Genomic DNA, 27,071 nt, shown 5'->3' with positions numbered 1-27,071 from the left:
ACTTTTTAAATATTTAATTGAAAATAAATATTTGATTAATTGTTTTGTCAACTGTGTTACAGACAAAAGTGGTGTCATAGAAGAAATAAATGAAGTACTACACATATGATAAAGCATTTGTTTGAAAGTTATTGAGTCTATTCACCAGGGGGTTTGAGGTTGTATGTCTAACTGATTTATTTTTAATTTTAAACTGAATAACGGATATTCGTTGGTATACTATCATCAATAGATATTTTTTCAACATAATACTCCTTTACACTGAATTTAGAGTTATTCAACGTCTTTATGTAATACTGTTCACTCTAGAGATGTCCTTTTTATCATTTTTATAAAATTTTAGCCTTCAAATAAAGATTTATGACACAAAAATCACACGTAACACAATTGACAGATAAAGTAACACAGTTGACAGAAGTAACACGGTTGACAGGATGCATTAGGAGAAAAAGAGAAACCTTTCTTTAAAATAAAACCTTTTTATTTTGACAAGTTTCAGCAACAAGTAATTAATTAACTCTCTTGAAACAATGGAGAAAACAAACAAAAACTTTTTTTTTAGTCCTCATGCCACGTCTCTCTATGTTTTTGTAAATACGCAGCCCTTCTCTCAGGATCAGCATCACGCTGAGTCCTGTACTGGCGCTGCTTCTCAGCAGCAGATAACATCATTTCCCTAAAACAAGATTAAGAGCACTTTATAGTTTTTCAACCTTGCTTCATTGGGATCACATTAAATAAATGTCAGCAGAAACCCACCATTCCAAACCATGAAATCATATAAAAATGAACCATACTTCATGAAATCCTTGTTTGTTGATATACGTATATTTCTGGAGATATAGATTTTGCTGAAAAGCTATGGAATGCTCCTTTAATCGAGTGTAATGATTTATTCAGTGTAATATATAGATAATATAATAGTGTTAAGATTAGTTAAATTAATCCCTTTATTGTGAATCACATGTTTTTAGAAAATAACTATTACTATGTAATTACACTTGTTCATATTTTACCATGTCATTCCTGTGTTATAACAATAGTTAATGTATGTTTTTATCAACAATACTCAATATAGGCATAAACTATGACAAGAAACCCAGCCAACATTGTCAACCGTGTTAATCCCTGTCACCTGTGTTACACTTGATGGGTAACACAGTTGACAAGTAACACAGTTGACATTTCTTCCATTTTAGGGCCTTGTGCTAACTGCAGACCTTAAACATGTCCCCACATTACCTTAATCAACTAGTGTTTTTATACATTTTATCTACATTTTTGTAAATAGAATATCTAAAGTAAGTACACAAGACCATGTTGATAACACAGTTGATGAGCAATTCATCCACTCTATGTGTAGACAATAATAATGATAAAAAATTGAAGAGGAGGAGTAGAAATTTATCACACTGTATTTAAAATTCCTGCCACTGAAGGTTGTGACATCACATGATGTTGGACATGTGACTTTGGAACAAACCATTGCTGATTTATAGGGTTTTTTTCAATGGGTAACACAGTTGACAAAGATTTCTCGGACACACACAAAGTTAATAATTTAATAGATATAAACAAGTGAATTCGTTTTTAAAATACATTTGCCTTGTTTTAATGATTATTTTTAACAAATAATGATAAAAATAATATACAAAACATGTATTGTAGTGTCAATTTGAAAGGCAAAACTTGACTTTTAGCAAATTGGACAGCACAAAAACTGCTATTTCCAGTACAGCATATGCATTTTCTCCTAATTAACTCTTGGAACTGGTTGACTTTTATGCATGAAATAAAGAGGAATGTTCCCAAATATAAAAGTGATCATTGCTTGAAGTGAATATTCAGTAAAAATGATAAATGCAACCAATGGACTTGAAATGTACCCTTAATTATAGAATGACCCATAAGTTTTCAGCTGTTGCTTTATTTGATATTGATCTAGAAAAAAAATAGTGGACAAATAAATTGTACATGTGTCCTATGGTGTGACATTTTTTAAAAACTGTTAATATAACATTGTTTTACATTATAAATATTTATATTTATCATAAAAATAGCAAAGAGAGATTCATAGAGATTTGCATATTGGTGTGTCAACTACCCAAATATAAATCAGGTCCTCATAATATCCCTTGGAACTCCTTAGAAATAATGGTGTGAGAAAGAAATGTAGTCAGTGATGCACATATAATACACATGGATTATGACTTCAAAAGGCCCCGGACCAGTTATCTCCAAGAGCACTACTGGATTTGCATTACTGGTTATTTGCAAAATTTGACAATTTTCCTGATAAAGCAAAGAAACATGTTATTTGGTTTGTGTGTGTGTGTATATTATTATTATTGGTTTTGTTTTATTCCATTTATAATTGTTATATATATATATATATATATATATATATATATGTGTGTGTGTTGTGGGTTTTATAATGCTTGTCTGTTTCTGGAATTTTCTCTATTGTACCAGACCATTTTTCTTTGTTATGTTTTGACTGTTCAATAAAGTATAAAGGTGCTGTTTGTCGCATCGAAAGGTCGATTAGCAAGTTTGAGAGCGACACGTGTGTTTGTTGGGATGGTGCTATTGGATGTTGTAGTTTTAACGGGCTGTTTCCGCTTCTCTTTGAACACTACTCGGATCAGTGAAGAACTTCAACTCCCACGATGCCTTGCGGTGCGGCGTCCTGCGCATGCGCGTTGTGTTCTGAGCGGTGGGTGAGTGTGTCAGTAACGCAAATTTGAATTTATCAATGTTAAAATAATGTTCTCGAAGGCTTCCATTTATTAACTATAGTTGTAGATTTGTAAAGATGTTTAGGCTTTAAATGGATTTATAAACACACGAGGGCTGCAGGTAGAATGCGGCGAGTCACGCGCATGTCCATGTGAAGCTGCTTCTTTACCTTACATTTTTCACTTGTTTGCTTTATATTTTAATTTATTATAATTATTCATTATGCCGGATAAATATCTATGCTGGTGTCCTTTATGTTATGTTTATATGTGGTTATGTATATAAAACTATATGCGAACAGACATAAAGAGTTTATATTGGTGTCATTTCTATTTCTGAATGGCAGAAGTTAGAAGATCTTTGTCTTTGCTTATCATGTTTGTGATTGTTTGTATGCTGACAGTGTTCAATAAATGAAGGTGTTTGACTCCCAGCCCTGATTCGTGTTGTTGTGTTGTGATGACATTTGTTGTTTGTGTTACACAGTGTATAATGAATCCAGCGTGGAGGCAGCAGGGTCGTGGGCGGGGTCAGGTCAGAGGTCAGAGTACCAGCGGTGACCCCTCTGTGGCTGCTGTGAGGTCGGAGGTCAGAGGTAGAGTATCAGAATGTTAACACACACAAAAAAGTGTGAAATTTGCTCAAAAGAACTTTAGAGGTCGGTTGCGTGATTTCGAACAACAAATGATTTGTAAATAGGGTGTTTGAGTCAAATCTAATATAGAAGAGTACGATGAATACAAACATGAACAGTGTGGATTGTGTGTCCTCAGTGTCGTCTCTGTCCAAGTTTGATGAGATCCGGAAGGCTGATCAAGCTTCTGCTCAACGATTGGCTGCAGAGAAGCACAGCTCCTCCTCCTCCTCCGAGGATGATGATGAAGACGATAGTGAAGGAAAACGAGTAAAGATTCTTCAGTCGGCTCTCTGTCCCTACACCTCACACACAGGTGATGAGCGAGTGCGCCCTTGTGTAAAGGAAGCTAAAGAAGCACAGGGGTTACAGGATCACTTTTGAGTTGACCAAATGAATGCACTCAGGCATGAAGCAGATCATCGGCTTCTTTTGTCAACTCAGGCTTTAATCTTAAATGTAAGATGTATCTACAGGCGTATGCACATGAACGTGTGATGTCAGCACTGATAAACCAGTAGCGCTCCACATGGATAGAGGGAGTTTCTGAGGAAAGAATTATGCACAGATATTAAGAACACAAAAATGTCTTTTATGCACAGAGTAACCCTGCTGCCTCAACAAGAGAGAACTGGTTCAGAAACACTTCTGCTTGCATTAATGCGCAAGTTTAAGTGACACTATAGAACCTTCTTTCACATGTTCCCCCATGTGGTTGATAAGCGCAATTGTCTGTTAGCGGTGTCGTAAATAATGTTACGATACACGTGAATTTATTAGCTAAACTGGGGCCGGTTGCAGAAACTGCTCACACGAGTCATCTAATCTTTTTCTTCGAGACTGCTCATAACGTCTTCAAGTCAGTTACATAAAAAGGTAGACCTGATTAGACCTAACTAGTTGCTAGTCTGTGAGAAGAGTTGTTAAGACACAGTCTTAAAGGCTGAGGAGGCAAAACTATCATGCTGGTTAGAAGTCTCCTGATAGCAATCAATAAGTAAAGTGATACATTGGGATTTGTCGTCTGGGTTAGACGTAGGACCAAACAACGTTTGCCCAGTCATTGCCCTCGGTGTTGATTTTTTTTTATTTTGCATCCCACTGCGCACCCTGTTCACGCAGACACCCTTCGTCTGTTCATTCGTCATCTGTGCGCTCACAAACCCTGTGCAGACACAGATAAAAAGATGGAACCCAACTTTCCCCTTGTTAAATGTGTGCAAGTGTGCACTTGCAAAGGACAAAAAAAAGGCAATCTTAAAAACTGCAACGACTAAAAACATCTTATCAGCAAAGAGGTGAAAGCAGATCCATTGGCGAATGCATTCCGGTCTCTGACAGTTGCCCGGGGGGGTTTCCCGCTCGGTCTGTTCTCGATTTTGTTACGGAGGTTTCTGCAGAAGATGAAAGTGAAAAATAAATGCCTTTAAAAGTTAAGATATGGTAATTAAGATATCCAGTATACCATAGAAACATTTGAAAAAATAATCTGTTAATACAGAAGAGCAAATTTAGCAAAACACAAAAATTGTGTCACTTCTCCCAATCCTTTTGGCCACGACTATTGTAACCATCAAATTTGGTTTTATATTTTTAATATGTATTTATATTTATTATATATATATATACCATATATATTTTTTTTTATTACACATTATAATGAAGAAATAGCCATTTCAGCACATACTGTGAATGCTGATGTGTGTGTGTGCTTTTGCTTGCTTGTCTTCTAGGTGATGCTGGTCTTCTGGAACAAACACGTCATTATTTAAATGAAGTATGTCAGTCTGGAGGCGTCACATGTCTGATCTGCATTGCGTCTGTCAGGAGGACACAGGCTGTGAGACACACACACACACACACACACACACACACACACACACACAGGGTTTCATGTGTAGCTGCTGACTGCCTCTCTGCATCTCAGGTGTGGAGCTGTGTGGGCTGTTACTGTATTTTTCACATCACCTGTGTTCAAAAATGGGCGGCAGACTCCGTCTTCCTGGTGTCTTCAGTGACGGATGAGGACTTTGGGAAAAAAGATCACCCGTGGCCATGGTAAGCAAGAGACCAATGGCATCACTGCTTTGACCAATCATGTTACTGCTAACGCTGACCAATCACATCCTAGAAAGCACCAACCAATCACACCAAACTGTCTGTGTCAGTCCTAAGTGCAGATATGAATACAGTCGTGAGAAGACTCCGTGTCGTTATTACTGTTACTGTGGGAAAGAGGCTGAGCCTGCTCCAGACCCCTGGCTCCTCCCACATTCCTGTGGACAGGTGTGTGAGCGAGAGTTTAAACCCTCGTGTGGACATCGCTGCTTGCTGCTATGTCACCCAGGTACACCTGATCTGAGAACAGCTTGCTCATCTCATGTGGAGTGGCGTATGATGCCGCGACTTTAAAGGTGCGATGAAGTGGTGTTGTTTATTGTTTTATACTGTTGTATGAGGTCTACTTATGACGTTCGCGTGGTTTTTACGTTCAAAAACTAAATCAATAAGTAATAGGCTATTTTCAACACTGGTTTTGAGGCCAGCTCTGTACCAGCCGCATTGAAGACACTTGGAAGTAAACGCCCACTGCTTTAATTGGATAACAGTTGTGTAGTTGAAGTCTTCTGTGTATTTGGTTCGAGACGTAACGTTAGGTAACACATTAGCATCATTCACAGTTTTCACACGGCATCAGTATTATAAGAAGACCTCCAGTGATTTATAAATGTCCTCCATACATCAGTATTTCATGTGACGCAATCGCACAAGATGATTTTACTCAAATTTACTGACTTGCGTACAGTTTGTATAGCCTATAGGTGTATTGCGTTTAACTCTTTCTCCGCCATTGCCGAGTTATCTTGTCAAAAAAAAAAAACGCTTCCCCGCCAAAGACGAGTTATTACGGCAATCAGTGTTTCTACTGTTGTACAGCAGGTGGCGCTCACCTTTGGGAAAAAGTACAAAATCCCAGAACCTAGAACGTTCATGTTATAGCGTTTTTTAATGATTGTTCTGAGTGGAATCTGGGCGGAATCTTTGACAAAAAACGTTAATTATCTCAGCTGTTTAATCAAAATTATGCATTTTTGTAGAAACCTACCCTCATATATGGAGTATTAAAAAACGAAAAAATGAAGATAGAAGAATATGGTTTCTTCTGTTTAAAAGTTCTTTCATGTGACATATTGTTTGTCCATATAATCTTTACAGAAAATTTACTGTGAGCCATTAAAGTTGGGTGAAAATGTTAAAAAACGTTGGCGTAGGCTGCAAAGTTTTTTTTTAAAGGCTGGCGGCAAATGAGTTAATAGGGCTGGGGGTAAACCATTATTTATTGGACGATTAATTTAATGATTATTTTTCTGTTGCTCGATTAATAAAATCCATAATGTATCTCAAACAAATACCCCAAAAATCGTAATAATATACTTTATTAAACAACAGTTTTGTACAGCAAAAAATATTCTGCTTTACACAAAATAAAATAAAAAATAAAAATGTACAGGTAAAAGACCTGCCTGTTTACTCTTTACAGTCTTTATTGTGTTTAACACAATATAAAATTCCTGCTTTTGCGTGTATTTTGTGTGCATTGCATCTCTTTCCCAAGATAGGAAGTCAGATTCTTTGCTTTGTCCTAGAAAACACGAAAGCAATGCATATTAGAACAACAGCTATGACTTTGGGGTATTTTAAATCTACTCTTAACCTCATTGTAGGGCTATTCAATGATTTGTTTATTTGAATGCTAATGTGTCTATCTAACAGCTGTGCAGTTTGTTCGTGCTAGGTTAGTAGGTAACGTTCACTGAACGTTAGCTAACGACAGCTACTATAGATAGCGGTGTTCTGCAGCCGTAAGATAGCTTCCATTCAAGCCAACATTAGATGATAACTAACGTTAGCTGAACACAGCTGTCTAGGCGCCAGTAGCTACCTAGCACAAACAAACTGTACGGAGAGCTAAGATAGTTAGCTAGCACCACCGAAGTGCGCAGAGCTCAAGCTACACTACACAAACATGTAATTAATTTAGCCAACGTGAGTACTTACTTGTTATTGTCTCCTTCACGAGTGACAATGGGGTGATTCCGTTTCAGATGCTCCAACATTGCTGTTGTGCTGGCGTGGTATGCCAACTCCATTTGGCAAAGAGCGCAAATAACGACACCTTTACGTTTGGGACAAAATTTTTAAGTTAACCCATGTTTTGGTCTCCCATGTGTGTGTTGAGCTGCTGCGAAGCGTCGACGCAAAAATATGATGTCGACGCGTCACTACAGGCCTAGCGTTTTATGATATATGACCGTACCTGTCAGCATTTAAGACCAGACAAAAGATCACAGCGATCGCGGGTCTCAACTGTTAAGAGAGTTTTCATTATAAATAAACAAACGGGAGACTCCCGGTAACTTATGGATATCACCCAGCAGTCCAAATAATACCAAAACACTTCAAAACAGTCTCCATTATTCTCAAATGGTTGATAAAACCTTGAAATATTGTATGTGAGCCCACCAAATCACAGAGATCACGATTCACATGAGCGTAAGATCACAGACAACCTCTGCAATGAATTCAAATGACTAGAGGTCAGAACAGTGCTCAGGGCACATCAAGAGATCTCTAACAAAGCAATAGTGACACATAATGCAAAAATATTTTACTCTCATACGATTGCTGCACCATTCCTATCAGATCCAATTGAAGGCACAGCACTGCAGTGTCGATCTGTGCCTTGTTCACGGAAGAATCATTGGAGAAAAGAATTGAACAAACGCTTTACTAATATCAGAATCAGAAGGAAGGTTATGCAGCGACTGAATTCTTCCACAACCCGGGGTGACACAATATTTAGTTATCTTTAACGGCTTGTTTGTTTATTGCTTTCTCACTCTATATGGTTCCACACTGCTGGTTCTGTCATGTGTGAACCAGTGGGTGGGGCTAGAGAAGTAGTCGTTGATATCTTTTATGAAGGCAGTGTTCAAACTATCAATGTGGTCATAGATAGATGCATTCCAGAACCTGGCGTTCACTGGTTCTGATGTCAATAACAGATGTCATCTCAGTAACAAGTGCCTTTTCAGTTCTGACACTTACATGATGTTCGTGTGAATACCATTCCCTCTTATATAACAAAAGCTTGGGTTACAAATGTGATTTTAATTCATCGCACCTTTAAAGACATTCACAAAAGTTCTCAGTTAAAGAGATTAGATCATGAAGATCTTCCTGCTGTGTCATCAGGTCTTGTTCTTTTGCGCACGTGTGTCAGGTCCCTGTCCACCCTGTCCCAAGATGGTGAGCGTTTCGTGTTTGTGCGGGAAATCATCTCGTGTCCCGCGCCGCTGCAGTGCTAAAACCTGGAGCTGTCGGCAGATCTGCGGCCGGACGCTGCCGTGCAGAATCCACCGCTGCGCAGACTTGTGTCACACAGGTGAGACCCGCTTGTGTTCATGTTCCAACCTGATATGTGTGTGTTAATGCAGTAAAGAGAGGTTTGGGTTCATCAGGCCGAAAACTCCTGGGATTGGGAAGAAACCTGCTTCATCATCACTATTACAAAGCGGTCTCGACCTGGCCTGGACTCAGCAAGTTGTCTAGAATGTGTGTCGTAATGTGGTCACTTACACTGCAAAAAAATGACTTCATTACTATCTATTTTTCTCTTGTTTTCCAGTAAAAATGTCTCAAAAATTCTTGAATTTCTACAATTATGTTAACTCATTTAGAAGATGCTTTTATCCAAAGTGACTTACAAAGTATAACAGCAATGCATAGTTGCAGTTAAACTGGTCTCAGTTAGACTACCACAGTATACAAAGCTAAGAATTTCTTTTTTGGGGGGAAAAGAAAAGGAGTAGAGGACTGTACTGATGGGTTAGATGTTGAGGGAGGAGATGTGTGTTTAGCCGATCTTGTGGCAAGAGGGAGATCGTTCCAGAGTCGTGGAACACATCCTGAAAATGTGTGTGAGACTGATTTTTTCCCTTTGTGGGACGGCACCACAAGACGTTGTTGAATCGCAGAGCGCAGGGATCTGGAGGGTACATAAGTATGTGTTAGCGAGTGAAGATAACAGAACCACTGGTGGTCTTCTTGGCCAAAAGCAGAGCTTTGAATTTGATGTGGAGCCAATGTAAGTTAATGAAGAGATGAGTGATGTGCGATCTCGTTGGCTTGATGAAGACCACTCTTGCCAACTGATGACCACATTACATAGCCTAAATATTACTTTAATGATTTTATTTTATGAAATCTTGCTACGCATATGGCTTAAACGTTTTATAAAAGCAATAAGCCGTCTGAAGCAGTGGGCTACAATGCATTTAAGGCTGAGGGGGTTTTAATGACTAGTGCCACAATGCCCTTACAGTAGGGCTGGAAGTAAACGATTATTTATTAAACGATTAATCTAACAATTATTTTATCGATTGGTCGACTAATTTAGCGTCTAATTGGACAATTAATCTAACGGTTATTTTTCAGTTCCTCGATTAATAAAAACTATAGTGTATCAGTTTTGCACAGCAAAAAATATTCTGCTTTACACAAAATAAAAACAATTATTTAACTGTTATACAAAATGAGAGACCTGCCTGTTTACTCTTTACAGTAACATAACTCTTGTTCCAAAAATTCTAAAGTTGTAGTGCAAAAAAAAAACACTGTGCAGTTCACAGTATAGACAATCCTGAGTGTTTAACACAATATAAAATTAGTGTTTTTGCGTATATTTTGTGTGCATTGCATCTCTTTCCCAAGATAGGACGCCAGATTCTTTGCTTTGTCCTAGAAAACACGAAAGCAATGCATATTAGAACAACAGCTATGACTTTGGGGTATTTTAAATCTACTCTTAACCTCATTATAGGGCTATGAAATGATTAGTTTATTTGAATGCTAACGTGTCTATCTAACAGCTGTGCACTTTGGTGGTCCCAGGCTAACCAATTAACCAATGTATCTTAGCTCTCTGTGCAGTTTGTTCGTGCTTGGTTAGTAGCTAACGTTCATGTCAGCTAATGTCAGCTACTACAGATAGTGGTGTTCTGCAGCTGTAAGATAGCTTCCATTCAAGCCAACATTAGATGATAACTAATGTTAGCTGAACACAGCTGTCAAGGCGCCAGTAAATACCTAGCACAAAACAAACTGTACGGAGATTTAAGATAGTTAGCTAGCACCACCGAAGTGCGCAGAGCTCAAGCTACACTACACAAACATGTAATTAATTTAGCCAACGTGAGTACTTACTTGTTATTGTCTCCTTCACGAGTGACAATGGGGTGATTCCGTTTCAGATGCTCCAACATTGTTGTTGTGCTGGCGTGGTATGCCAACTCCATTTGGCAAAGAGCGCAAATAACGACACATTTACGTTTGGGACTAAATTTGAAGTATTCCCATACCCATGTTTTGGTCTCCCACGTGTGTGTGGCAAACTGCTGCGAAGCGTCGACGCAAAAATATGATGTTGACGAAATTCGACGCAATCGAGGCGTTGCTACAGGCCTACCTTACATGGCTCTAGACTAACTTTTTGCACTGGTTAGGTGCACTCAAATTTTCGACCGCATCGCATTTAACGTATTTAACATTTAACTGGTTTTACAAGTTCGCTTTTTCTTTTAAATGTCCTTATAGGCAAATTGACTTGTAAATGATTAACTAACAATCTGGTCAATATTAAGTTCTTTATTTGAAGCACAAGTCTACAAGAAAGGTTATTGTGCATTGTAAATAGGTTCAAAGACTCAGGCTTATAACTCAAAATAATTACATAGACTTTCATCGGTTTCTCCCGGAATACAGTCCGTACGGTTCAGGTTCAGCTTTCCAATCCAGCTTCCAGGTCTCCCAGTCCATCTCTCTCCAAACTCCTCCGAATCTGCAAGCCTTTTAATCTGTCTCCTCACCAATCACTGGAACGAGACGCAGGTGATCTTAATCTGTAATCGACCTACTTGTTTACCGTCTTTCCCATGTCTCTCCTCACCGGTACAGACGTCACTAAACCACGCCCCCCTTGCCACATGCATCATTTTGACTGACAGGCTTGTAAAAAATCTGTCATAATCTATTATTACCCGTCACTAGGGTGCAAGGTGGTGTTAGGTGGTAATTAGTATGTTCGTGACGTCATCACGCTGTACCTGCGTCTCGGAACTTGTTGTATTTTAATACAACTGAATGCCCAATAAAGCCGTTATTATTTATATTCATTTATATATTTAATCTATTAATGTTTATGTTCATATGTGATAAGATCTTAGAAAACCCAACACATGGTGCAAATTTCTATAGGCCTATTACAGTTTTTGATACCATATTCAACCCTTTCCAAATCAGTTTATATTTTGCTCATATCTTGTGTATGTAACTAAAGTTATGGCTGAGGTCGACTGAAGCGCTATGATGTGCACAAACGGAATTTGGAGAAAAACGTGTTCAAAGTTAAGTGATGAAAAGAAAAGCACAACAGTCCAGTATCACAAGTAAAGGTCACTTTACAGTGGTTAGAGACTTAATCTAATAACAATTTATAAAAAAAAGCATTTCCTAGTGTTGAAGTGTATAAAAATACTTTTACAAACCGTTGGAATAAAACGAAAGTAAGTAAAATGGTGCAGGGCACATTTAAAGAACGAGAGCTCTGCCTTTATCACTAAACAAGGAAACTAACAAACATTTCGGACAACAATTAATAAGCAGTGAAGCAAGTTTTACATTGTTTATCATGTGCAGTGTCTGGACTTTTGATCATCCCTTGTATGCTTTAGGATCACATGAGCAGGGGAGCAGGGAAAACTCCCGGTGCTGTAGACGGGGAGCTCTGTCATCTCATGAAAACATTGTATAAAAAAGTACACAGGACTGGAGGGAAATGTGCATTGATACTCCTTCTTTCTTCATGTTATGTGGTTTATTTTGATAGGTGAACTGTCTTTCCCGCGTCCCAGCGCGGGATCTGCCGGGTTTCCCAGATCACATCACATATGTCTAGTCAGTAACAATGACAGGTGAAAACACGCAGGTCACTTTGCGAGCATATCACGCTCTAATGAAGGGAAACAGGGATTTACAAATTCCCCTCATTGTAATCCGCCAAAATTACGGTCGGCCTTCAGATTTTTCTGTCACAGGTAAAAAAAATTGGTCAATGACATATAGTTTTCGGTTAACGAGACCACGGCGAATCAGAGGGGAATCCGCCCTCTTTTTTTTCTGATTGGTTTAGACCACGATATGGGCCTAATGTGTGTCTATTGTTGAATCACAGGGAGACTTTCAGTGTTGCGGGGGCTTCTTTTCTCCCTCTAACGTCTGGTCACACCGGTGCGACCTCTGACTATTTTTAGTCGCAACATTGAGAAATAAGGACGCATTTGCAAAACAAATTGAACGCACTCTAGAGCCCTGCCTTAGCTGTCATAAAATGCGCTGTTACCCACTGCTTCACAACGCTTATTGTTTTATTTTAGACATTTGTACTGGAAAACAAGACAAAAGTTGTAAGTAAGAAAGTCATTTTTTGCAGGGTGTCTTTTGCCTGGCTACCATTCTTGAGATGAACAAGTCATAGTGTCCATAAGCACTAGTGTTTGAGTTATGTACATCCTTTTGAAACCCCAATCAGAATCAAGTGATCCTCAGCGCTGTGTAATACATTCTGTTAACAGCTCAAAAGTTGAAAAGGAAATAATATCAACACCGGCGGGTCTGCAGGATCAGTGCAGAACAGTGGAAAATGACTGTTGTGTTTGTGTGTGTGACAGCCAGATGAGAAGTGAATGTATGTGCTCTCACACTGTCTGTCTATCCGTCAGGTGAGTGTTCTGCGTGTCCTCAGGTCAGTCTGCAGGCGTGTGCGTGTGGCCGACAACAAGAAGAGCAACCATGTGCAAATCTGGAGTGGCACTGTGACCAGGTCTGTGTGTAATTGTGTGTCACTGCTCTGTGTGTGTAACATGTGTATCTGGGGCTGGCCGATACTCAAGGTGATTCACACTAATAAGACATGTCTAAATCCATGAACCACGGCTGTTTGATCAGTAGGAAGTTCTGCTCAATCTAAAATCACTACGAGATTGAGTCGTTTATAAGCTGCATTTGTCGACAAACATCGTCATTATAAATATACTTTATTATCATGAAATTACCTGAAGAGGTTTGAAGAAAAGCGATAGAATATCACCATTGTCATTCCCTGGAACTGTGTTAGAGTTTGAGTCATTCTGCACCGGAAATCTTTCGGAAGTTATTTTCAACATACAAAGATTTGGGTCAAACTAACTCTACTTTCCAATAGTATCAGGGCGGATAGTATGCTGATTTGGACGCAGAAGCTGTGTCCCAAATGACATAATATACACTTAAACTATGCACGAGGCACTCAAGCGTCTAGTATATGAATTTCAGAAGAGTATTATCGTCCCAAATGGAATACTAAACGGTTTTATACTAACGGAAGTATATCGGTTTCCCAGACGAGCGCCAAAGATTTTTAATGTGAACGCACTATACTACAAAATGGTTAGAAAATTACATAAGGGCGCGATTTGGAATGCACCTAGGGTGTGTAAATCCTTCTTCTTCTGTGTCCCATTTTCTGAGTTTCTGCACAAGAGCACCCTCTATCTTTCGGATGTTGCGGCATTTAACTGTAATACATTGAGGAAACTGGGCAATAGAATTGCACAATATATTGCCCGGCCTTATGTGTATCATGTGTGTACAGGTGTGTGGTCGTCCGCTGTCCTGTGGGAATCACACGTGTGAGCGTGTGTGTCACTCAGGTGTGTGTGGACCGTGTCCTCGTGCAGGCAATCGCTCATGTTTCTGTGGCAGGACCAGTGAGTACACACACACAAACTATTGACCTGATCTGTGAATACCCAGCAAGTCTTTTTTTTCTACAAAGAAAATGTCAAGAATATTGTGTGGAAAATAACCTTGACATCTTAAGTATTGACTGACAGATTGAAAGGAATGAAATGAATGGTTGAAATTAGAGATGCACCGATTGCAGTTTTCTTTGCCGATTCCGATTGACAATTTTATTATAATTGAAACCTGCCGATTTTATATCCACAAACTATAATTTTTATTACCATTACATAAATTATTGAACATTACAATTTCCCTAAATACAGTTCTACAACCAGCATTAAATTACAGAATCTTCTTCATTTTTGTACTCTCACAAAAGTCTTAGATAACAATAAAATACTTCAACCGGTCAGTGGTCACGACCGATCATGCGAAAACCGTCCGATTCCGGTTTCTGACCGGTCAATCGGTGCACCTCTAATTTAAATCAAACTTTTGATGTAAATAACATTATGAAACTTTAGTCACAAACTGAGTCACACGTTTTCTCAGGTTCTGTTGAGGCTGTATGATTAAACGCTATTCCTATTCAAATCTTGATTAAATCGATTGTGAAATCACATAGGCTGTGATTATGTTTTATGCGCAGCTTATTCGTGAAGCACGGCTGTGTGTGATCTGTGGGAAATGCTGCTCCAACTGCGCATAAAACATGGCAGCCAACCACCAAATTACCTTCTCTGTTGTTTATTACATGAGCTGCTTCTCATACTGTGATTGACAGTCGAACTCTTGGAGGTGTGGTTAGCTGTTGTTTTCATTCAGTTGGTGCGTGTGTTCAGAGAGTGTGATGCCGTGTACTGTGGAGGTGCCCACCTGTGGAGACACCTGCGGTAAGAAGTTGGATTGTGGATTACACACCTGCTCAATGCGTTGCCATAAAGGAGCCTGTGAGACCTGCCGGCAGGTACAAACACACACACACACAGATCCGCAGGTCTCGCTGATCATTGAAATAATCTGTGTGTATGTGCAGGAGGTGGAGAAAACATGTCGATGTGGCCGGTACAGCAAAAATTTACCCTGTCATAAAGAATATCTGTGTGAGTCAAAATGCAACAAAACCCGAACCTGCGGCCGACACCAATGCAAGAGAAAGGTACACAAAGACATACACGCTTATGTGAATTTCCATTGCTACTTATAAATACAACATTCACACCCTAACAGAACCAAACCCTCACACACACCTAACTGAGAGAAATGTTGTAGCTCTTGACCTCGTGTCTTTATGTCTCTTATCTGTGTCAGTGTTGTAGGTTCTCACACACACACACACACACTCTTAACTGAAGAACACACATGACTGCATCTTTTCTATTTCTGGTTAGTCACGCTCCACTTGATCACTTGAAACACACACACATACACACACACATATGGCCGGTTTCACAGACACGGTTTAGTTCAAGACAGGGCTATGCCTCAGTTAAATTAAGATATTTTTGCGACTTTTATAAAAATGCCTTAGACAAAAACATTACTGGTGTGCATCTTGAGACGATACAATGGCACTGGTTTATTTTAAGAGATTTCTGGGCATGTTATATTGAATTAAGACCGGTCCAATATTCATTTTAGTCTGGGACTAGTCTTAAATCTTGTCTGTGAAACACACGCACACATAGTGTCATTGATAATGTGTGTCGGATTGTCTGTGTGTTTTGCAGTGTTGCCCTGGTAACTGCCCTCCATGTGACATGAAGTGCACTCGAATGTTGGGTTGCAGGAACCATAAATGCCCATCGGTGTGCCACCAAGGTGTGATATCACGCACACACACAAACACACACAAATTTGTACAGCTATCTTTATGAGGACATACATTGACGCAATACAATCTCTAGCCCCTTACCCTAACCATCAGAAGTGAGTACCATGACTCTTACCCTCACCCAAAACCTAACCTCAACCTAAACCCTAAAACCAGGTCTTGACCCTCAAACAGCCGTTTAAAGGGGTCTCAGAAAGTAAGGACCGGCCAAAATGACCTCACTTTACTCTCTTAGTCCTCACTCTGCTGGTCTAAAACTGGTCCTCATAAAGATAGATGTAGGAGTACACACACACACACACTAAGCAGTGGTCAGTCCAGACCTGAGTAGGGCTGTGATGATAACCGCATTCGTACAGTCATGAGATGCCAACTGCATTGTTGAGGTCATCACCACACTTTTTGTATTTATATATTTTTGGGCTTGTGAAAGTTACAGGAGTGCATATGGTGTGTGATATGAACTAATAAACACAATGATCATTGTTTATCACAATTTAATATCTTCTGTCCTATGGTTAAGAGCTTCCAAGGAAAAATAAAACTTCATGCAGGTATAATAAAGGTTAAATACATTGGCTATGAATACAAGAGTTAAATAATAAAAATAATAAGTTTTCGTAAATAATATTTGTGTTTAGTTAAATCAAGCATTCATGCAAATCCCTAGCACCCAAACTGAATCTGAGATAAGAGAATACATTTCTCCGTATCGGGCCTACACAGTTTGCTTTCATATATTTTCATTTGATAATGAATACTTGCATTATTTTCAACAGAATCTGGCTGGCCTTAAGTCTTTTATTTTGTTAAAAATAAAAATTGTGTAGCCTTTCTTGTGTTTTTTTGCACCTCATTGCTCTTTGTTGTTTTGCATTCACCAATCAATATAAAGAAGTATTTAATTTGTTTTTAAAAGTCTTTGTCATTCAAAAACAACAGTATATGCTACGTAGTAATTGCCCAATAACATACTTTGTTTATTCCATGGTCTGTTGAATATTGGATTCTGATTACACTTCAAATGAACTGAGGAAAAATAACCGTCATCTTAACCTGTCTGATCTAGAATGACAATGTAGTGTTTTCACGATACTGGAATTTCTAACTTTGATTCAATACCTAAAAAAATCCTGATATTCTATACCATTTTCAAAAGCATTGGGAAAAATGTGACAGATGTGCTGTTTGCTCTTTTATCTAAAGCTTCGTACACATGAGAAAGCATTTACATTTACATTTATGCATTTGGCAGACGCTTTTATCCAAAGCGACTTACATTGCTTTTATCCTTTACATTCATACATAGGTATGTGCAATCCCCTGGGTTCGAACCCACAACCTTGCGTTGTTAACACTATGCTCTGACCACTGAGCTACAGGAACGCTGAAATTTGTGACCCTGGACAACAAAACCAGTCTTTTGGGTCAATTTTCCGAAATTAAGAACAAACATGCTTTCTTTTGATATATGGTTTGTTTGGATAAAACATTGTCTGGTGGAGATACAGCCATTTAAACCTGGAATCTGAGGGAGCAAAAAAATCTAAATATTGAGAAAATGGCCTTTGAAGTTGGTGTAGCAGGCCATACACTCACAAAAATAAAGATTTGATATATTTAAGGTAGGAAATTTACTAATTATCTTCATGGGACATGATCTTTACTTAAAATCTTCATGATTTTTGGCATAAAAGAGGGTCACATTCAACAAACGTTAATCACACCACACAAAGAAGGACTAGAGTTGAAGCTATAGAAGAGGGTTTTTATTGAACACGGGTGATTGCCGATGTTGTGTCTTGAAGTAAGGGTGTGCGATATGACGATATTTGATCGCAAACGATTAAAATGACTGCACAATCCACTTTTTCGGAATAATCGTTACATCATCCTATATAGTGCAAGACATGTTATATCCGTTGCTGTTCTATTGAATTCGTCAACATCCCGATAGATTCCGCCATGTTAACGAGCTCGTATAAGTTGCTTGTGAATTCAGTAAGATTAAGTGACGCGGTCAGTGACGATGGAGGGAAACACGGAGGAGGTGGTCCCTAAAAAACAAACGACTTTAACGAAAGAAGGATTTGAGAAAGGAACTCTGTAAGACAGAACGAGCAAGCGCTGGAAAGATGTAACTGACGCGGTCGGATTTTACCTGGCCAAAGACATGATTCCCATAAAGACATTGGAAAATGAGGGCTTTAAAAGACTGCTCAAAGTCGAAGATCCACTTTACCAAATAGCCAGCCGCAAATATTTTTCCTCCACGGCCATTCCACAGCTTTACTCCGAGTGCTGCAACAAGATGCAAAACAAAATTAAAAATGTATTCAAAAAGTTTTTTGCTAACAGCTGATTTATGGTCTTGCACCTGCATTAAATATTAATCTGATTAAAATTTTTCTTCAAAATATAAATGGTAAAGAGTATATTTTTATATGAGGACATAGTTTGGCTGTATTGTAGCCCCTTTTATTTGCAAAATTGTCTTAAAACCAACTTGAAGAAGAACCGGGATAAAATCGTGAACCGTGATCTATCTAGAAAAAAAAAATCATGATTTGAATTTTTTTCTAGATCGCCCACCCCATCTTGAAGGTTGGGTTGGTCTCCTACACATTGCACCTCTAAAATTCTCTCTGCTCGTCTTACACATGAGCCTCCTGATCCTATAGAGATTCTCTCTGATTGAAAGCTCTGTTAGACACACATCTGAACTTCAGCTTTGTGTGTTCGTCTGCTGTGAGGGGGGGCATGCTTAGGCATAAACTTTCCTGGAAACTTGATTTTCCACACGTCTCATTTAGCAGAGCGATGCCTGACCCTCAGGGTACATGGGAGCATTTGCTGTCGTTCGTTGAGAATCTTGAGTAAATTAATAGACTTGTACTATGAGCAGTCAAATTTGAACAAATTGCCCTTTTCTGAGAACGGAAGCGTATTTGTGCATGTGAAAGGTCAGATATAATATCAGTCTCCTCCCATCACCCACTCATTCTCTGTGTACGCATCCCATGCAATTGTGTTTACGGAACAACAATGTAATCTGGTGTACGTGTTCAATCTCCGTGATCAGGATAGGGTAAGTGAAATGTCAGGCCACAAGTGAGCAAAGTGTAGAAGTGATGTGTTATGGCCAAAGTGTCTGTGCATGCGTGTGCGTCAGACTGATAGCTCCAAACTGATTTCTGCAGGAATGCAGATGTCTGAAAACGCAACCTTCAGCATGTTGACCAGTGTTGTGTGTGTTGTGTGTCAGGGAGCTGTTATCCGTGTCCTGTGATGGTTGAAGTTCATTGTGATTGTGGCTCAACCTCCGTCTCTGTGCCTTGTGGGAGAGAGAGAAGCACGAAACCACCACGCTGCAAAGAGCTCTGCAGGTACACAAACACACACATACACACACCAGTGTGACGTTGACTTGATGAATAATGTCTTGACATGTTTGTCTCTGTAGGAAACTTCCGTCGTGCCATCATTCGTCTCTGGAGCAGCACAGGTGTCACATGGGTTCATGTCCGGCCTGTAAGCAGCCGTGCGGGCGTCAGTTAAAGGGCTGTAATCACCTCTGCCCGGCGCCGTGTCATGATCAGGTGTTGGTTAAATCCAGCGAGCGGGTATGACAAACATTGTTTATAAGAGAAACATTTTGTTGTAAACAAATTCAATGTTATTATTTATGCAACGATTAGACACATAATTGAATGTCTTGTGAATTTGTGCTTATGTTTGTGAAGATAATACTGCTGAACTGTGTTTCAGGTGCTGTTAGCTGGGCCGTGGGAGCAGCAGTCTTCCCCGGCATTCATCCGCACCGCTTTACCATGTCCTCCCTGCCTGGTACCCATACCAACGTAAGCAACGCGTACACACACACACACACACACACACACACACTTTTACTTGTGATATAGGCCCATGTGACTCACGCACTCTGCTTAGCGGTTGTGTGTGTGATAACCATTTTCCAGGATGTAATAATCCAAGCATCAAAGCAAACAATCTGTTCAAAGCTGAATTTCTTTGTCTCTCAAGTGAGTCCAGCTGGAACAAATGTTATCATCTGGACCTGTGTGTTTCCTGCTGTTCAACTTACAACATCTTGTGTGTTTTTCTCTCCATAGATCATGTCTGGGGGAGCATGAGGTACACACACACACACACACACACACTTCTGGGTCTCATTCTTCTCATTCAAAATCTGAAGATCAAAGGGTTTTTCGGCTATGATGTCACTCTCATGAGTGAAACAAGACCATCTGTCTGTGATTTTAGAAGTGTTTGTGTTCTTGTGTTCAAGGTGAGTCCAGTACCCTGTCACTCCCGTGGGCCGTTCTCCTGCAGTCGTCCATGTGGACGAATTTTAACCTGTGGGAACCACAGCTGCTGTTTAGAGTGTCATCATGTTACTGCTGCGCCACAATCAGAAAAAATCAAGGTGACTGACGCTCCGCTCTCAATGTCGTTCTCTTGGATCACATTTGTTTTATGTGTGTGTGTGTGTGTGTGTGTGTGTAGGCTGGCAAGGAATGTGTTAAATGTGAGGAGGGTTGTTCAAAGCCCCGTCCTGCAGGCTGTATTCACCTTTGTGCCCTGCCTTGTCACCATGGAAAATGCCCCACCTGCACACAAATGATCCGTCAGCGGTGCCACTGTAAGATCTCCAACCTGTACATAGAGTGCCCGTGAGTAACACAAATACACACACACCATTAATAATGACTTCTGTGTTTAATAACATCCATTACATGGCTATGAGGTAGAAATCTGTGCTAACCTTCTCCAAACTTCACTTTGTTTTCAATGTGTTTGTGTGTGCGTGCTTGTTTTGTAGGAAGTTCACCTCTGCTGATGATGAGGGTAAAGAGTTGCTGTCCTCCTGTCAAAATCAGTGTCCTAAACAGGTGCTGAAATACCCGATGAATATCTTTTGCACTTCTGCAAGAATAATGTATTGTCCATATTGTTCACACGTGTTTGTGTTTGTGTAGTTGAGATGTGGTCATCGCTGTAAGATGTTGTGTCACTCGGGTGAGTGTGAGCAGATCTGCGGTCAGAAGGTGAAGCTCAGATGCTCCTGTAAGAGAATTAAGAAGGTACAAACTTACTCTGATGTTCAGCAGACTCCACAGCTGTGTACGTGTGTGTGTGTGTGTGTGTGTGTGTCTTCTTTTCTGCACATTTACACTACAAAAAACTGATTTTATTAACCCCCAAAATAATGAAACACAAAAAATTAAGTGAAATTATAAAGCAACATTAATAATAATTAAGTACAGACAATAAATAGTAATAAAAAAGCCAATAATAACAAGTAAAATAGAGTAAAAATGATATAATAATAATTATTGTTATACATTTGTAAATACAATATCATTTAGGAGCTCTGTGACACATTCATAATGGTCTTCACATAGAGCCAAACAGCAATGGTGATCATGTTTAAACCATCCATCCATCCATCCATTTTCTACCGCTTATCCGGGGCCGGGTCGCGGGGGCAGCAGTCTAAGCAGGGATGCCCTTCCCTCTCTTCCTCCAGCTCTTCCGGGGGGACACCGAGGCGTTCCCAGGCCAGCCGGGAGACATAGTCCCTCCAGCGTGTTCTAGGTCTTCCCCGGGGTCTTCTCCCAGTGGGACATGCCCGGAACACCTTCCCGGGAAGGCGTCCAGGGGGCATCCGGAAAAGATGCCCGAGCCACCTCAACTGGCCCCTTTCGATGTGGAGGAGCAGCGGATCTACTCTGAGCTCCTCCCGAGTGACCGAGCTTCTCATCCTATCTCTAAGGGATCGCCCAGCCACCCTGCGGAGAAAGCTCATTTCGGCCGCCTGTATCTGGGATCTTGTCCTTTCGGTCATGACCCACAGCTCATGACCATAGGTGAGAGTAGGAACGTAGATTGACCGGTAAATCGAGAGCTTCGCCTTTCAGCTCAGCTCCTTCTGCACCACGACAGACCGATACAGAGACCGCATTACTGCAGAAGCTGCACCGATCCGTCTGTCAATCTCCCGTTCCATCCTTCCCTCACTCGTGAACAAGACCCCCAGATACTTGAACTCCACTTGAGGCAGGAACTCTCCACCTACCTGAAGTGAGCAAGCCACCCTTTTCCGACTGAGAACCATGGCCTCAGATTTGGAGGTGCTGATTCTCATCCCAGCTGCTTCGCACTCGGTTGCAAACCGTCACAGTGCATGCTGAAGGTCCTGGTCTGATGGGGCCAGCACGACGACATCATCCGCAAAGAGCAGAGATGAAATCGTGTGGTCCCCAAACCCAATGCCCTCCGGCCCCTGGCTGCGCCTAGAAATTCTGTCCATAAAAATTATGAACAGAACCGGCGACAAAGGGCAGCCCTGCCGGAGTCCAACATGCACCGGAAACAAGTCTGACTTACTGCCGGCAATGCGAACCAAGCTCCTGCTCCGGTCGTACAGGGACGCACGAGCGGACTCGCATGCGAGCCCCAACCCCGGGCCTGGCTCCAGGGTGGGGCCCGGCTGCGCCATACCGTCGACGTCACGGTCCTTCAATTCCTTGTCATCATAAGGTTTTTTTGAACCACTCTGACCTTGGGAGACCCTACCAGGGGCATATAGCCCCAGACAACATAGCTCCTAGGGTCTTTCGGGTGCTCAAACCCCTCCACCATGGTAAGGTGGCAGTTCAAGGAGGATGTTTAAACCAATTCCACAATTTCCTTTCAGGGGAGAGAGACTTCATGTTCTCAAAATATGTGATCATAGGTTGCCACGTTTCATAGAACATCTTGGAGAGATCTCTTCATTAAATACTTAATTTTTCTCTCATTTCAAATGTAAATCAGGTCACAGGTCCACTCTGAAGCTTTAGGTGAGTTTACCGACTTCCACTCAATTCATATTCTTCTCCTCGCTAATAAGGTGGCGAACTCAATAACATTTTGTAGCTTGCTTGTCAATAATACTTTGTGTTCTGGTAAACCTAAAATAGCAACTTCAACACTGGGTTTTATATCTAAATTAAAGGCATCATTTAGTGTTTTAATTATAAGTGCCCAATAGTCACTCATCTTTTGACAAGCCCAAAACATGTGAAAAAAGTCTGCCTTGCCACTTTTGCATCCATCGCACTCCTCTTCAAATATATAACTGCAATTTGACCTCTAAGAGCTAAAGGGGACTAGAATCTGATCCAATCGTGAAGCAGGTGGAAGGCTAGGAAAAGTTGAGCTCTGAGCTTGGGTAAAATGTGGGACTTGAAAGTAGCAAGAATTTCCCTAAAACTAGCAAAAGTGTTCTCTATATAAAAGTCACTACATCTGGCCAATCCTACCCTCTGCCAATGTATGTATGAAGAATCATACAGACGAATGAGTTAGTTCTTCATCTGCTGTAAACTATAGAACACACAACTGGACTTGAAGAATATTTACAGGGAGAAAATGACAACTTCATTGTTATTAGAGCAGACAGTGATGTAGAAGTGCTTCTGCTTGACAGCTTTACATCTTACATTCATTTATAAAACACTTTTAGAAAGATTTTGTTAATATCCTGAAAAATTGCCAAAATCAGATAATTTCTCTACTATCTTTGGGACAAACCGAACAATTTTATTTTGTGTTTTGCAAAAGTTTCACACACAAAACACTGATGTGTGTGAATCCACAAACAGGAGTAAAAAGGCTGTATTACAGATGCCAGACCAGTGAATTATTGGTTTAGAAACACTACGTGCCTATACACATGCACATACACATACAAAGTTTTAATCCAAAAGTGCTTTTAATACCAATTTGGTTGGGTGTGTGTGTAAATAATGGTCCAAGTGGTGCAGTATATCTACTTTAATGGGAATGTTGTGTAGCACAAACACACAGCACTGGGTGCCGTCATGATAGTTTTAGGAATACTTGCACTTTCCTACAGACTTGAATACGTCATACATGTGTACTCGACATCACGTCGGTATCAAAAACCTGTTTAGAGAGAGAAGATAATTATCATTTTCAAAAGCAAGTACATTGAGACCATTTTTAAATGTTTACATATAGTGCATTGAAAGTGACATTGTCATGTAAACCAACAGTCAAAATTCATAAAAGGTTTTATTGAAAATGGCCTGAAAATAGTTTAATTCTGCCTTAAATTGTTTGTGTGTGTGATGAAGACTACATAACTACATAGTTACTAGGGCTGTCAATCGATTAAAATATTTAATTGCGATTAATCGCATGATTGTAATGAGTTAACTTGTGATTAATCACACATTTCTATCCGTTCTAAATTAACCTTAAATTATTACTTTTTAAGATTTTAATACTCTATTCACCATGGGCATGGGCAATAATGATGCTTTTTGCAAATGTATGTTGTTTATTATTAGTGAAACCATGCTGGACATAATTATGAAGACATGTTTCAAAGGTCATAGAAGTTTCCTTTACTTCTTTCTTTGCAGCTTTTTACTTACACAAGCCTGTTTACATTTTCGCACAACAGGGCACTGGGCTATGCTTGAAATGGCCCACTACTTTGCTACATTTTGCCAAGGCACTGTCAAACCTGCTGTTCTGGAGCGAAACTGTGATAGCTCGGTGGAGGCTGTGTGCAATGCAAGGCATATGCTCGAACGGGAGCTGCCTGGCCGCTGCAATCATGTTGCGTGCAATATCGGTAGTCAGTGTGCTAATTTTGAGATCAATATTCCACTGTCTGGCTACCTGCAGAAAGTGCTCCGTGCAAGCGTTAGCATAGTGCCTCTCGTCTGTCTTCATAACGGTCAAAGAGTGCGACCGAAGTTTCCAGTGTGTGTCAAAATAATGAGTCTTGACCCCCAGGTAGCTATGGTTACCGAGGGAAGTCCAGTAATCTCCGGTGAGCGCAACAATGTTTGTCTGTCTTAATGCCTCTTTGACTTTAGCTTTCTCGCCTTCTTAGGAGTCGTGGATCTTGCTTGTAACAGTGGCTCTCGAAGGTAGTGCATATGTATAATTGTTAGATGTGATGCGAATAATTTCAAGTAGACCCTCGTCCTCCACTACATTAACTGGCCTACATGCTGTAGCCATCCATAAAGCTATCGATGAGGTGAGTCTATTGCTTGTGGAGTTGTCCATCCGTCTCCGCTGAAAACAATCGCGTGTTGTCTGACTTTGGCGAGGGGGCGGAGAGCTCTCTGCATCAGTTGTATGCTTCGCCATCAAGTGATATTTTAAACTCTATGTGCTGATAACGTAATTCACATCGACAATAAATGCAGATAACTTTTATCTTGTCGACAGAACCATCAGACATCGTTTTATATATGAACTTTTCGTTCAGAAGACCTTTTTCTTTCTTCATTTCTGTTTGCTGTTCCCAAACTACAGGCAAGGCCAAGGGTCAAACAGAAAATGCGCGCTGCCTTAATCGCACGTTAAAAAAAATAGTGCCGTTAAAATTAATTTGCGTTTTGACAGCCCTAATAGTTACACAAGGAAATCTCAGTAATTCAATGTTGTGACGTTACACTTTATTTTTAATGACCTTTACTCTAATTTAACTGTGTGTGTTTGTGTGTTCAGGAATTCCCCTGTTTTCAGGTCAGATTGGAAGATCGGTTGCTGGCGTGTGATGAGATGTGTCGAGAACTCCAAAACAAACATGCTGAGGTAAAAAAAACAATTTCTGCCCCATTCTCTACACACACAGTTAATGTGAGGTATGCAAGTGAACATGTGTAGAGCAATGCAAGAACTGTTGTCATGGTGACAAGCCATAAAGTCCACTCCTGGGCCATTGATTCCTGTGGCTTGAAGAGAGCGAGAGAAGCCATAAAACATCAAACACACACAGAATGTTCCTAATCAATGGAGGGTTATAGTGAAACTTCACTCAAAAGGAAAATTCTGTCATCATTTACTCTTGTCATTTCAGACCTGTACGACGTCCTTCCTTCTGCAGAACACAAAAGAAGATATTTTGAAGAATTTTAACTAGACCCCATCCTTTTCGGTTAACAACTTACTTCAAAATATCTTCTATTGTGTTCTGCAGAAAAGAAGAAACTCAGAAAGGTTTGAAATGACAAGTGGGTGTGTGTGTGTTTGTGTGTGTGTGTGTGTTTGTGTGTGTGTTTGTGTGTGTGTTTGCTTGTGTTTTGCAGTCTCGAGCAGCAGAGGAGAAAGCAGAGCTGGAGGAAAAACTAAGAAAACAGCAGGTGAGACAAATTTCTAAACAGATGAAAATCACATCAGTGATGTGCGGAATACATCATGTTTCTTTGTGTGTGTGTGTGTGTTAGGCTGAACTAGAAGCGTTTGAGAAACGACAGAAAGGACGCAGGAAGAAAAGCAGGAAAGTCACTGAGGAGGAGTCAGAGGAAGGGGTGTGGCTTAAATATAAGCACTGCCTCCTGGTGCCTGTCTGCGGCCTCCTGTTTGCTGTGGCAGCATTTTATCTCTTGCAGCTGTGATTCAGGATTTCTTTTTCTGACATTTACTTCTAAAATGTAGCTTTAGAATGTACATTAAGGAGGTTGATCAGGTAATTAGTGACTATTATTTTAGAATTAAATTACTTTTGAGAACGTATTCAATCTGTTCTATTGTACGATTCACACACAGTTAATTCTAATATTACATTGAAGTCTTTTCAAAATTGCATGAAATTATGCCCATGAATAAAACTTTCTTTGAGATGAACAATTTCTTTAAGTTTGAGATGGTGTAAAAGACATTTGGTCATGGTGTCTTAAATTAAAATTTCTGAACAAATCAGTCTAGATTTCTAGTATTTCATTAAAATAAATGAATGTATTGAAAAGGAAGTCTTCCTTTTTACAGTACACATCACTGTAAACCAGTGGTTCTCCACAGGGGGTCTCAGCTGACTTGCAAGAGGGCCTCAAGATGACCAAGATTGTAAAATGATAAAAAAATAGCATTTAAATAGATAAAAATCGGGAAGGGCAATATAGACAAACTCATCTAAAACATCTGAATCCATCCCTATATATGTACTTGAAAAACTAAAAAGCTGTAATTAAT

The 27,071-nt window shown here is 40.0% G+C and overlaps 1 protein-coding gene across 3 annotated transcripts; it reads left to right on the top strand.

Annotated features, from left to right (window-relative positions):
• Window positions 1-2,662: 2,662 nt before the first annotated feature.
• nfxl1 (nuclear transcription factor, X-box binding-like 1) lies at window positions 2,663-26,847 on the top strand. Of its 3 annotated transcripts, none has more exons than XM_056733014.1 (23): window positions 2,663-2,720; window positions 3,226-3,334; window positions 3,513-3,689; window positions 5,107-5,213; window positions 5,301-5,431; window positions 5,542-5,720; window positions 8,658-8,819; window positions 13,213-13,313; window positions 14,124-14,238; window positions 15,058-15,182; window positions 15,252-15,374; window positions 15,946-16,036; window positions 19,315-19,435; window positions 19,513-19,672; window positions 19,818-19,909; window positions 20,180-20,201; window positions 20,356-20,493; window positions 20,574-20,740; window positions 20,890-20,959; window positions 21,047-21,151; window positions 25,608-25,694; window positions 26,189-26,242; window positions 26,327-26,847. In XM_056733014.1, exons 1-23 carry the CDS (start codon window positions 2,670-2,672, stop codon window positions 26,495-26,497), a joined length of 2,658 nt encoding a protein of 885 aa, XP_056588992.1. In that variant the 5' UTR covers window positions 2,663-2,669; the 3' UTR covers window positions 26,498-26,847. The 3 variants fall into 3 exon arrangements, with proteins under 3 accessions (XP_056588992.1, XP_056588993.1, XP_056588994.1); XM_056733015.1 differs by having other exon boundaries at window positions 2,682-2,716; XM_056733016.1 differs by lacking the exon at window positions 2,663-2,720 and adding an exon at window positions 2,839-2,859.
• The last annotated feature ends 224 nt before the right edge of the window (window positions 26,848-27,071 follow it).

The sequence above is a fragment of the Triplophysa dalaica genome, chromosome 20 (assembly GCF_015846415.1).
Source record: "Triplophysa dalaica isolate WHDGS20190420 chromosome 20, ASM1584641v1, whole genome shotgun sequence".
In the NCBI taxonomy this organism is placed as follows: domain Eukaryota; kingdom Metazoa; phylum Chordata; class Actinopteri; order Cypriniformes; family Nemacheilidae; genus Triplophysa; species Triplophysa dalaica.
Note: the sequence above shows the minus strand (reverse complement) of the source record. Positions and strands in the feature narration are given on the sequence as shown.